This window comes from Delphinus delphis, chromosome 16 (genome assembly GCF_949987515.2).
Source record: "Delphinus delphis chromosome 16, mDelDel1.2, whole genome shotgun sequence".
Lineage (NCBI taxonomy): Eukaryota > Metazoa > Chordata > Mammalia > Artiodactyla > Delphinidae > Delphinus > Delphinus delphis.
In genome coordinates, this window is record NC_082698.1 from 62,835,804 (window position 1) to 62,849,569 (window position 13,766).

Consider the following 13,766-nt stretch of genomic DNA (forward strand, 5'->3'; position numbering starts at 1 on the left):
TCGAGAGTTTCATGTCTAACATAGCAAATAATCACAGAATTTTTCAGACTGGAAGAGAACTTGGAGATTAAGAGACTTGCCCAAGGTCACACAGTCAAGAGGAGCTGAGCCCAAACTTACTGACTCCCTGACCATCCCCACCCCCTCAGTTTATGGATAAAGCAGCCAAGCTTTAGAGAGGAAGGAAGCTGTTCCAGGTGTCACAGCGAGTGAAGGACAGAGCCCAAGTGGAACATAGGTCTCCGACGCACCCCCCCAGTGACCAGGTTTTTCCCTGCACCACAGCGCTACCTAGTGGTAGCTCTAAATTCTGCCCTCATGGGCTATGGTAACATCCCTGCCCCACCAGAGGAGTGAGAGATTGTAGCGTGGTGTCCCCCCAAAAAGGATGCTAGGGACAATGTGGGACCTGTTGGGGGGAGTATATATGGGGGAGTGGGGAATAAATGCATGTGATATATTGTTAAGTGAAAAAAGAGCTATACATACAACTACATATTTTTAAATTACACATACAGTATAACACCAGTATTTAATATAGATATGACTGGAAGGAAAACCCAACAATTCTAGTAGGGCGTATCTCTGAAGGCTGAGATTAGAAGAGATTTCTATTTTCTTCTTTAAACTTTTCAATTCCTACCCTCTTTCCTCTCTCTTCTTTTTCCTACCTTGAAAACGTATTACCATTTTATCATCAGAAACACACACACACACACACACAAAGAAATTTCTCTTTGGCTAAGACTTTTCTGTTCCCTCACTTAAACAAACAAAACAACAGCAACAACAAACTCACATCCTGCTTTAATTCCAATGCCCTGATCTTTAATCATTTTTTAGTTTTACAAAGAATCCCCCTTAGCCATACCTCCTCATAAGAAGTCTTCCCCTTCCCACCTCCTTCTGCACTTACATGGCTGATCAGACTCCACCTTCTCCAAAGCCCTTATTTTCATGTCACAAATCTACATCTGCAGCAGAATCACGGTAACAGCTATGCCCGCTCTCGGTTATTATTACTAACGCATTTCCTTGTGGCTGAAGCTTTTCTACTTTAGACTTCACTGAAAGGCAGCTTGGGAGGAAATTTTATAAAATGCAGGTAATTCAACTAGACTTTGAAGAGAAAAAGTTTTTCCCTTCTTCGATATAATCAAGCCACCCTTGCCTCATTTAAATGTCCTCTGAAAACCCTCATTGGGATACAACACAAAATGGGTCAAAATGCTTGCACCTGCTGGCATTTTAAACAACATTCTAGACCTGTGTCTTTTTGGAAAGTCAGTGTGGTCAGGGAGTTTGTGAGCTTGGGCTGAGCCATTCTTGGCTGTGTGGCCTTGGGTAAGTCTCTTAACCTCTCTGAACTTCATTTTCTCAAATATAAAGTGGAAATAATTATATCTCCCTCATACGATTGCTTTGGGATTTAAATGAGGTTATACACATAAAGCGTTCATCAGAGTGCAGGACACAGTGTCAAAATCTGAGATACAGTCTATCATCATCACCATCATCATCATCATCATCTTCCTTCTTCCTGAGGTCTCTGTTTCTAAGCTCAAATACGAGGTGTTTAACTTTGGTGAATTGAGGCCTGATTCCTGACTCCTCCCACTTCCCCTACTGACTCGGGGGAACTCTGCTCTTCCAGTCTGCAAACACAAGCGAAGCTCCACCTGGCCTCTTCTAACATTCCCTGAAACCTTCTTCACACTATTTTTTCTAATTCTTTCTCAAGAAAATAATTAAAAAGTAAACCTCAGCCCATCTCCCATATAGACAGATGATGGCAAATTCCCATTCAATGGAATCTAATAAATGATTGGTTGCACCTTTTAATTGTCAGATAGTTATCAAATAGCTATTAAATATAAGACATTGTGCTAGAGATCCTGGCGATGGAGAGGAAGAACAATATAAAATAGTGCCTGCCCTCCAGAAACATCTGTGGAATTGGAGGACAAGGTACAAAAGAAAGAAGAGACAAGTTATATAGGGACAATTGTCAAAACCTTGCAGCTACCATTGATCCACCAGGCACAGTGCTCAGCGCATTACAGATGCTTCGTCTAAGTTTCACCTCAGCCCAGCAAGTAGATATTATCCTTGTTTTACAGATAAGAAAACAAGGGACCCAAGAAGTTAAGTAACTTGCCCAGGGGACGCAATTTGTTCTGAGCCAGGATTCAAAGCCAGGTCTGTGGAACGTGAAAACCCATTCCCTTTCCACTATCCCACTATCAATAAGCAGCTCAAGCCAACAATATCAAACACATCCCAAGTCAAGATGGTCCATGAATTGATTATGAGCTGGGTGTCACGACCAGTCTGTGCAGCAGGAGCTCACAGACCACCACCCCAGGCAGAAGTAGCCTGCGGGAGACCTGACTTGTGACAATAACCCCCTGGCCCCAGAAAGCTCATTGTCCTTTTATATGGCCCCTTGTTTATTGCCACAGATTCACATGAGATCAGCTTTGCCTTCTCCCTGTTTACAAATTGAAAATCTGAGGCACACAGAGCTGGATTACCGGAGACTCCAGCTGGCTAGTGGCACAGCTGAGACTATACATCCCAGGTGCTGGGTCTGTCCAGTAACACTGTCACTCCAGTGACCCCACCTCAGTCCTCCTCCTAAGCGCTCACTACAGAGGGAGACTCCCCAAGTCTTCCCCCTCTTATTCTAGTTAGCTGTGCCAATGCTTCTGAGAGTGGTCGCCAGACCAGCAGCATTCGTATCACCCGGTAACCTATTAGAAATACAAATCTAAGGCCCCACTGATTAAGAAACTCCTGCATGGGGCCCAGCGATCTGTGTTTAACAAACCCTCCAGGGATTCCGACGCAACCAAGGTCTGAGAACCACTGAGCTTGGTGGTGAAAACCATCTTGGTCCCTGTGCTGTGCCCCTAGGAAGTGTAAAATCAAGGCGGCCATGTTAACATATTCCCTGCCTCACAATTCCACCTCACTGTTTAAAAAAAAAGAAAAAACAAACAAGAAAACTCCTGCTGATCTCTCCTGTTCCCAGCCTGACCCCTGCACGTGCCATTCTCCAGCCCCAAACCCAAACCCTATCCAGCTCCTTCCCTCCCTTGCACCAGCCTTACCTCTTCTAATTTAGTCTGTTTGCAGGGAAAAGAAAAGGTTAGGCCAAGAGGTAATTTCTTCTGCGTCAGCTCTTTGGTTTTCATGAAATCTGCCAGACAGTCAGCTACGTATTCAAACAGCTGCAGAGAAGAGAAAGCACAGGACACGGGGCTAAGGCACGGTCACCCAGGAACTTGATGCCAAGGCCTTCCCCCCACTTCACAGAGCCCCTGCCCTGCTACCTCTGTGCCATTCCCTCGGATAATTTCGTTGGGTGTTGGGTAGAACTGACTCTCCATCTGGACATTTCGTTTCCCCTCTTCGGAGACTTGCACCTTCAAGACTCGAAACTTAGATCCTCCAAGATCCAGGGAAAGAAACTCCCCGTTTTCTATTAAAAAACAAAGCCAAAAAAGTTATCATTTATTGAGGGTCTGCTAAATAGCAAGCTCTGTGTTCGAAGCTGGAACTGTAATAAATGTCAGGAAGTCTCACAACCACCCCACGAGCCAGGTATCATTATGCCCACGCGCCAAGACTCCAGAAGTGTGGCCGCTGATTTGTGCCCTCCAAGGGGCAAAGCTGGGGTGCGACCCAAGTCTGCCTGCCTCTGCAGCCTCAGCCCTGCCCACTGGGCCATCCAGCAGGGAATAAACGTGTTCATCTGGAGAGGGCTAATGTGAACTCCCTTCACGCAGGTGGTGTTAGAAATGGGCCTTGACGGTGGAGCTTATTCTAGCCCGCCACAACCCCGGCAACAGGGAGGAGAGAGCTGATACTCCGGAAAACGGGCATACGGCAGAAAAGGCAGGGGGAGTGCAGGGAAGAGAAAGCAGCCCCAAACGAGCCTCAGTCTTATGGGCAGAGAGGAGACACTCCAGGAGGGAAAGGAGACAAGAACCAAATGCTGGTCCTTAAGGAGCAAGGCTGCTTAATATTTTGGGCCAGAGCCACTTCAAAAGGAAAAAATGTAACCTGACTGAGTCCAGTATAAGACAGATGCTATTAATAAAAAGGTGGAAATGACACATGTGTTGGGGTGAGGCAGCCCACCCTGATGACTTCAACTCAGATTCCAGCCAGAGTTCCTGCCTAGGACCCTGCCAGTATCTTCAGCATCAGCCACAGATATGGGATGGGAACTCATGTGTGCAAACCCTTGAACCAACAAGTCTTTGTATAGAATTATCTGTGCTGGAAAAGTGGCTGCATGTACCAGGCATGCTTCATGACATGTGGCCAAGGCACGTGTAAGTGAAACTCCATGACCATAAATCTGGTCACCCAAGTGGCCTTTCTTTGGTACCATGTGACCCTAAACACAGCTGCATGAATCTAAGGAACCAGCTGGCCATTCAGATTCACTCCTCGTGAAATGTGAAATAAAACATAGAGGGAAATTGCTAGTAGGTGGTAAAAACTGAAGTGGAAGCATCCCAAACATCAGAGGTAGGCTGGGTAGCCAAGGCGGCCACATGTATGTAGGCTGAAACCGTGGAGGAAAATTCCTAAGTTCCAGTTCCCTTGAAGCCTGAGTGCACCACGGTTCCTGCCCTCAGATTCCCACAAGGTCCTGTGTGTCTCCCTTTTGGGTTTATGTGTCCTTGTACTACAAGCCTCCTTTCCTGACCTGCCTTGACTGGGTTTCTCTGTTCCTAGCAATCAAGGAACTAGCGGCAAGTCCTCCCAATGGCGTGGAGCACCGCTCTTCAAACTTTAATGTGCATGTAAGTCGCCCAAGAATTTTGTTAACATGCAGACTATGATTCAGTGGAGGTGGGGCCTGAGATTTTACATTTCTGAACAAGCTGCTGCTGCAGGTCCGTGGAACAAGGTTTAGAGTCCTCATTTATAGACCCAGCCAGCTGGATATTTTGCTTTTGTGGAGATTTCTGGAAAGCAAGACTCTTTATCTCCCTAGATCAGCCCTGAAAGGAACCTGATGGAGCCATTTATTCAGGGAGGGACTCCAAGGACCTAATCCTGTGCAACTTTATTAGCACTCATCATGTACCAAGCAAGAGCTGCTTTCACAGGTGTTATCACAGGTGTTGCACAGGAAAGAGGGTCGATCACATGATCCATGTAGGTATGAACATTTACTGAGCACTGACTTTGTGACAAGTGACATGCCAGGTGCTAGGGATGCAAAGACGAAAGACTGTGGGCCCCCTGGGAAGCCCATCAGAAATACAGGCAAGTAAATAAACCACTTCCACACAGTAGGGCACGTGCTCTGATTGTGGGAAGCACAGGGAGCAGCGTCTACTAAATCAGAGCAGGAGTCACCACCCCAGAGGAAGTGATACAGAGCTGAGTGATGAAGAAAGAGAGCGAGTCAGCCAGCCAGCCAGAGGAGAGCAGGGGTCCAGGGAGAGGAGGCCAGGAGCAAAGGAATGAGATTGCCTGGGGTGGGAAAGGTCTGCGCTTCTGAGCGGGAGGGACGTGTGACAGAAATGAGACTGGCGGGCAGTCTCGGGTTAAATTAGGAAGGATTTGGAAAAGCCACCCCACCTCCAAGAAATCTGGGATTTATCCAGGTGAGGGGGAGCCACAGAAAGACTTTAAGAAAGATTTTAACCAAGACCTGGTTGAGATTTTGGGGAAACGCCTCTGACACCAACCAGGATAGATTGGAGGATTTTTTTTTAAAAAAAACCATAATTATTATTTTTTTTTGAAGATGTTGGGGGTAGGAGTTTATTAATTTATTTATTTATTTTTGCTGTGTTGGGTCTTCGTTTCTGTGCGAGGGCTTTCTCTAGTTGCGGCGAGCGGGGGCCACTCTTCATCGCGGTGCGCGGGCGCCTCACTATCGGGGCCTCTCTTGTTGCGGAGCACAGGCTCCAGACGCACAGGCTCAGTAGTTGTGGTTCACGGGCCTAGTTGCTCCGCGGCATGTGGGATCCTCCCAGACCAGAGCTCGAACCCGTGTCCCCTGCATTAGCAGGCAGATTCTCAACCACTGCACCACCAGGGAAGCCCAGATTGGAGGATTTTAATAAAAACCACATGGTGTGATCCCTTCTGTAACTCTGACACAGAGAAAGGACTCATTGGACCCCAGGGAAAGGAGGACCTGCCTAGAAGAAGAGGGCAACAGCAGCAGGGGGGCCGTCAGGATCTTTACGGTGAGTATTAAGATCATTATGACTTCTCATCATGGGGCTGTAATGCACAGCTTGGTGACCATAGTTAATAATACTGTATTGCATATTGGAAAGTTGCTAAGAGCGATCTTAAAAGTTCTCATCACAGGAAAAATAAATTTGTAACCGTGTGTGTTGATGGATGTAACTCGACTTTCTGTTGCGATCTTTTCGTAATATATACAAATACTGATCAGTATGTTGTACACCTGAAACTAATGTTATATGTCAATTATGTCGCAATTTTAAAAAATAAAAAGAACACTAATTTAAAAAAAAAGAAATGATCTTTCAAGAAGGTGAGGTTTCCTTGAGAATCCACCAGCTGTAGATGATACTCCAGTGATCTTTCAGTGGCTCCAGGCAGCCGTGGACACCAGGGGTTTCCTTCTCCTAAGCCATTGCCAGGGCTTGTGCTCCTTCCCCACTCCCTAGCGCAGCATCTCCCAAAGGCGCAGGAGGACTGAACGTGTATATTCCTGGAGATTCACCATCTCCAGGGGGAGAGGTCCAAGAAGCCATATGTTTAGGAATCGTCCCAGGTGAGTCTTATGTTCAGGCAAGTGCGGGACCCCTGTCCTAATGCAGACCCCTGGGCCCATCAGCTGACAACACTGGGGCTCCTGGGCTCAACTTGCAAGGCTCACCCTCCAGGAGGCCTAGGAGGCTGCCTGGAGACACAGGCCAAGAAGAGAGGCAGCTGGGGTGGGGCCTGAAGAACCACTGTCACCTTCAAATCACAAGATGGGCACTTCCTGTCCCCCTTCCCTTGTGACTGGTAGAAGAGAAGGCACAAACAATAACCATGCTTTTAAGGCACTCGTAAGAACAGTCAACTACTGCTCCCTGACTGACAGGCTGCGAGGTAACTAAGGCTCAACCAGGTTACCCCCTCTCAGGGAGGTTCAGATGAAAGAGGGGAAACTAGAGAGTAGGCAAACTCAAAAGGATTTCTCTGGAAATTGAATACATTTCTGAAATGGAGGCCCCAAGAGATTAGGATGTAATTATGAAATCATACCACCAGCTCCCAGGAGCTCTGTAGGACTTGGGACATTTTGAATAGTTGAGAGCATTCCTTCCACATGACCTCATCTGATCCTAACGACCCTACAAGTTGGTGGGACAAACTGGCCACGTCCCTTTTACTAATGAGGACAGGAGTACAGTGGTTCTGGGACTTAACAAGGTCGCCTGGCTCCACAGGGACTCGGGGCCCAGGGACCTCACTGCAGCAGGATCACTGGTGAGATTTATTGTGTGATGAGAGGCTCTAAGGAGACAGTGAAGAAAGGAGGTGGTGTCTCCTGGCCTGAGGAGGACGCAATTTCTAAAACTTGGTCAGTTTCACTTCCAAACCTTCCTGAAGCAGCCAGGGTCAGGAAGGCACACCTGGCCAGTAGCCTCACACCATCAAAGGCCACTTTCCCTTGCTTCTGGGGACACACCTCTACAAGAGGAACCAAATCACCAAAAGCCAGGAGGACTCTGACCTGGGGCTCCCTCCCTCACACACCTCATGATTCAGGTACTTCCTCGGAATGCCCCAGATGATCTATCAAGGACAGAGTCCCCGCAGCATTCTCAAAGAGCAGTGTCAGAACTCAGCAGAGATTTCAAAGCAGGACTGTCTCTCTCCACAGCCTGTGTTCCTCCATGGTGGTACACTGCCCACCACACAACCGCCACCAGCAAGGGAACGGGTCTTTCCCATCACAGTTCCCAGTTCTCAAACGGCAGAGCCAAGCTACTTGGGGCCAGGCATTGGCCCAGAGGGGCCCAAAGCCCGCTAATCCGATCAAAGGTCCCTGCTCCATCAAGAACCCCAAAGCCCCTGCTGGAGCTTGGTTGCAGAACTGGGGCCCTGACACTGAGGAAGCTCCATGGTCCTCACTGCGCTCATCTGACCTGAGGATAAGAGTTACACCATGGGGTTCTTACAGGGATTGTACGAGACAGTGAGACCCTAGCACTGCATGACCATAATAGGTGCCTGGTAGATACCAGTTCCTTTCCCTCCTATGGCTTTACCCAGAGGCTGAGAGTGAAGGAGTTTGATGGGGCCTCACAGATTCCCTCTAGAGGTCTCTAGGCTCTGGTAAGCAAAATAATGGCTCCCCCAAGATGTTTACATTGTAATCCCCAGATCCTATGGCTATGTTAGGTTATGTAACAAGGGGGAATTAAGGTTGCAGATAGAATCAGAATTGCTCATGAGTTGACCTTGAGGTTGGGAGATTATGCTGGATTATCTGAGTGGGCCTAATGTAATCACAGGGCTTTTAAATGTGGAAGAGGGAGGCCGAAGGGTCAGAGTCAGAGATTTGAAAATGCTATACTGGGGCTTGAAGATGGAAAGGGGCACGAGTCAAGGAACGCAGGTGGCCTCTAGAAGCTGGAAAAGGCAAGCAAACAGCTTCTTCCCCAGAGCCTCCAGAAGGAACACAGCTCTGCCAACACCTAGATTGTAGCCCAGGGAGACCCACTGCAAACTTCTGACCTCCAGAGCTGTAAGAAAATTAATTTGCGTTGTTTAAAGCTGCTAAGTTTGTGCTAACTTATTACAGCAGCAGTAGAAAGCACATTTTACAGATAGAAAAATTGAGGCTAAACATTTTGCCAAAGGTCACTGAGATATGACAGAGCTGGGCCTAGAACCTAGGTTTCTTCAATTATTATTTAATATTTTTGCCACTACGTCATACTATCTTCCACCACTTCCTCTCTATAGCCTAGAATCTAGATACCTAGGAGTGAAATGCCATTTACTATGCAATCTACAAATATTTCAGGCCTAGTATGCATCAAGCACTACGCAGCGCTCAGAGCGCTGTGGTGAAGAAGACACAGACCCTGCCCTCAGGGAGTGATGGTCCCGTGGGGAGACTCTCATACACAGCAGGCTGACAGGCGCTCTGATAAGAGCCTAATCCAGCATGGGGATGCTTCCCAGATGGAGGCAGTAACCTCTACACTGAGATGGAAAAGCCAAACTGGTGTTCGTAAGGGGAAGAGTGTTGGGATTCTCCAACAGGAGAGGGAACAGAGTGTGTAGGGCTAAGGCAGGCAGGGAAGAAACAAGGTGCATTTGAACTTTGGCTCAAAACTTTTGGTACTGAGCATGACTGAAGCATAGAGAGTCAGTGGGGTGGGGGGATGTGGAGAGAGGGCTGGAGAGGTAAGCCAGGGAACAGAAGCAAACTTCAGTTACCCATCAGCCAAGAGGGAACCAGGGGGATCAGGGTCCCTGGCAGCCCCCAGCTCCACTCACCTGAGCCATCTGGAATGGCCCTGACAAAGGTGGGCAGCATCTTCACCGACGCTGTGGGGTTGGTGTCCTTCCCCAGGCCCTTCTGCATTTCAGCCTGGAACCGAGCCATGATGTCCAAAAGGGTCTCATCGGAGAGCCGCATGTGATACAGGAACCTGTCCACCTGGAACAGAGAGCAGAGTAATCAGGGTTGGCTGCTGGGGACACCTGTCCACCATTCAAGGCTGTAAATTCCCACTCCAGGCATGAAGCTGCCTTCCTGACTCGGGACAGCTTCTCGATGTGGATTCCCAAAGGCCCCTGGCCTGACCCCTCATCAAGCTGGGGAGTTAGAACAGAATGGAATGGAAAGCCAGCGAGGTGGGGACTTATTCCTCTGAAAAACAAGCTCTGAGGAAAAAATGATTCCCCCATTTCTCTGATGGGACAATGGAGGGGCAAAAATGAAGAAGGATTCAATTTCTAATTCCCGGTTCAAGGCCCTCACCGTTGTCCTACTGCCTCTCTTCTGGAAAAGACTAGCTATAGCTTGAACCTCAAATTCCTAAACATGGAACCTTTCTTTTGTGCAATGGTAACAATATACATTCACACGTTTCCCCTTGTTTATGGGCCGCTAGGAAGAGCAGAGCTAAATTCAGTTTCCAAGTGCAACCTCTGAAGTCCAGTGCTTTAAACTTCCATTTTGTTTTTAACTGAGGTTGTTTTAACTAAGATGAAGTTTAATTTTTAAAGCCAGATCAGATTGCTATTGGAAATGAGAGCCTGTCACTCAAGTAACCAGAAAACTGGGACAAAGGACCACTACCCCCGTGGAGGGAAGATATAAAAATTACTATTGCTGTGCACAGTCCATTTGAAGGCAGTAAGTCACATCATATTACCTTCCTCCCCGTGCTAACGCCAATCACTTGGTGGTGGCAGCCTAGATTCCCAGGGCTCGCTGGGATGGAGTACCAGGAGGAGGGACAGCGGCACAGGTGCCCTGTATTGCCACCCTGCTTTATCTACTGAACAGCCTCTCTATTCATCCAGGTCACAAGGAGGCTTCATCTTGGCACATTCCTGCAGGAACTTCTCTCCCACACTTTTATCTAAGGCTAAGAACATTTGTTGCAGTATACAAAGTGCTTTCATGTATGTCACCTCATCTAACCTCCAAGACATCCATTGGAGGCAGTCAGGTAAGGCCAAATTATTGCTCCTAACTGAGAGATGGGGAGACTCCAAGGCTCAGAGCCATTAAGCAGCATTAGGAGAGCCACAGGTAAGTGGCAGCCCTGGGACTCTAATGCAGTCTCCATATTCCTCGCTCCATGGCCTGGTTTTGCTTCACAGCTTTGTGCAGGACCCACAAGCCCCACAGACAAGTTATACCGAAGTCCAGGGGTCACATGACCTTTATCATAAGACAGGTACGCAGTCATCAGCCAGCCCTAGAGGGCAGGCATCCCAGTTCAGTCCCGGACCAGTATGGAGTCCTAAGCCAGTGAAGTGGTCCATGGCTCCAGGGGCTTGGGGGCCCAGCGAGAGGCCAGAAAACCATCAGAGAGCCACTAACAAGAGGACAATTGGGCTTTCAGCATATTTGAGAAGATAGGATGGAATCAGGTCATGCTTCATTAAGGGCTTTCTGTTCACCCCGAGTCTGTTTATGACTAATTGGTTGGCACAGCAACACACAAGGAGAAAACCGACAGAAGGGACATGACCCAAGTAATTGGGGTTTGGGGAAGGGTGAGATGTACTACACGGAACCTAAACTTGCTTCTTTATCACCCCAAGGCCCTTCAGACAGTGCCCCTGAACGGACTGCTCATTTCTGCTCAGCCCCAGAGTATAAAGACCTCCTCCAGGTAACCCCATAGCATCATCCTTTGTATGTAAGTAGTGGTTTTGAGGCCCTTTGGGGTAGTTTGCCAGCTGAAGTTTAACAGTCATTCAGGACTTTGGGTTACTACTCCTGCTCTTTCAGTAAGTTAAAGTTATGACAGACAAATGTCAACTTAGCGTCAGTTTCTTGTTTATTCTTTGTATCTTCCACAGCACCTGGTACAGTAGTTAGAAGGGAAGAATGAAACACATGCTGGGACAAAAAGGCTGTATTTTAAATCCAAACAGGTGATTTGAGGCCTGTATAAGCAGGGCCACACGTTGCAGGCACCAAGGGAGGGTACTTGAGTTCAGAAAACCAAGCCCACTCTTGGAGTGACTCACAAACCATGTGACACCAGATATCTTCTAAACAAAAGAGCCAACAAGCATCACATGTAACATACGAAGAGCAAATTCAAAACTGCAGGCTCAGAGCTGCTGAATTACAGGATGTGGGAGCCCAAAGGGACTTTACAGATCACTTAGTCCAAAGATCCTGTATTATGAATCCAGAGTCATAAAATGGTTCAACTCTTGAACCCAGTGATGTCACTTCTGGGAATCTATCCTTAGGAAACAATCCCAAATATGGAGAACATTAAATACACACCAATGTTTATCATAGCAATATTTTATTTGTTAAAAAAATGTTCATGAAAGTGGCTGAATGTCCAACAAGAGGGAAAAGGTTAAATTATGGCATATCCAACTTGACTGAATTTTAGGAAGATAATTATGGAGAAATGTACTTGAGTGGCTACGTTTTAACAGTAAGTGAACTATACAGATCCACAGTGGTAAACACAATATAACTATAAAAACATCCACTGTGAAAAAAGACAACAAGGGCTTCCACGTGGCAAACGTGACAGTGTCTGTGAGAAGGGTGGGATTAAAGGTAACATTTCCACTTTTCGTAATGTTGACTTACTAAACTGTAAAAAGTACACAGGGAAAAACCTAACCAGTTCTTCTCTTATGAATGAACAATCTGCAGGTCAGTGACCAGACCCAGTCCAATGTTATCAATAGGTCAAATAATGTCACTACATCGAATTGGAAAAGATCTCCTCTCCTCTCCCCTCCCCCCTTTCCTTCCCCTCTCCCCTTCCTTTCTTTTTCTTTCTCTCTCTTCCTTCTTTCCTTCTTTTCTCTTTCTCTTCCTTCTTTCCTTCCTTCCTTCTTTCTTCCCCTTCCTTCCTGTTTTGTTTTGGTTTAGTTTTAATGTTGGTATAAGGAAATTTTTAAAAATCGTTCCAGGGTCTGAATAGTAACCCTCGGAGGCAAGTAGCACCAAGCATCTTGACAACTCTAGAAGCAGGAAGCACAGAAACTATGGAGGGGACTGGCTACCTGACCGGGACAGAGAAAGAGCCCGTGCCTTTTGACCAGGTGTGTTGTCACCACGAGGAGAAGCGAATGAGTTGGTGTTCTCAGAACCTATGACTCAATGCAGCAACTCATAAACTGGCCACCCTTGCTACCCCAGACACCTGCTGGCTCACTCATCAAGGTGGCTGGAAAGTGCTCCTGACTATCCCTGCTCAGCTCACGCTTAGCTATCTTGCCTTCCCCTGGGAGAGAGAAAGGGGTCAACCCCAGGCCTTGACAAACGCTGACCCTCCTCCCAGAAGGACCTGGAACAGATCAGTGGAGGCTGCAATCCCACCTCCTGGGCCTGCACCTGGGCTGGTGGACAAACATGTCTAGCCTGATTCTTGGGTGTAACTAAAGGTTAACCACCACAAAGGGGCCCAAGGAAACGAAACTAATTTGTTAGAACTAGAGGTATAAAGGTCCAAAGACTCCCCTTCAGGGCTGGAGAGACACCATGCAGGTTACATCTTTACTAAGAGGTTGTAACAGAAAATGAATTCTTAAGCAGTACTGTAGGACTTTTCCACCTCCTTAAGAAGCTAGTAGAGAGCTCTCTGAATCTAATCAATAAATGAAAATTAAGATAACTGATTGATTTACAATATTTTAAGATTTGCTATAACCTGCAACCCAACTCCCTAATGAACAGAATGTAGTGGGAGGTTATCCCACCCAGCACAGGAGGGCTGTCAGGTGCCATGCTTTCTTTCTTTCAGTTTGAAAAGCCAGGAGGCATCATGACACAATGGAAAGAATGCTGAAGGAGGATTCAGAGGTTTGGGTTTAATCCTCACTCCACTTTAAATACCTGGGTAATCTTGGCTAAATCCACCTGCTGGGAGGACTTCTGTTATCTATAAATTGAGAGATGTTCGTGCCCAGAGCCCTGCCACTGGCAGCTGGTGTGGGTAGAGGGGCAGGCTGGGCTCATTCTAGGCTGCCAGGAGAGAATGCTGGTGGCTGGCCCCCATTTGAGCCTTGGCAACTTTTAACCAGCCGAC

At 47.3% G+C, this 13,766-nt stretch overlaps 1 protein-coding gene across 3 annotated transcripts in view; it reads right to left on the reverse strand.

The window, feature by feature from the left end:
* The window catches only part of HKDC1 (hexokinase domain containing 1), a 51,354-nt gene that overhangs the window by 26,597 nt on the left and 10,991 nt on the right, over positions 1-13,766 (reverse strand). For all 3 annotated transcript variants that reach the window (XM_060034883.1, XM_060034882.1, XM_060034880.1), the window contains 3 exons: positions 9,514-9,676; positions 3,336-3,484; positions 3,114-3,233 (listed from right to left, as the gene is read on the reverse strand). In XM_060034883.1, the coding sequence (XP_059890866.1) occupies positions 3,114-3,233; positions 3,336-3,484; positions 9,514-9,676 (432 nt within the window). The remainder of the gene's footprint in view (positions 1-3,113; positions 3,234-3,335; positions 3,485-9,513; positions 9,677-13,766) is intronic.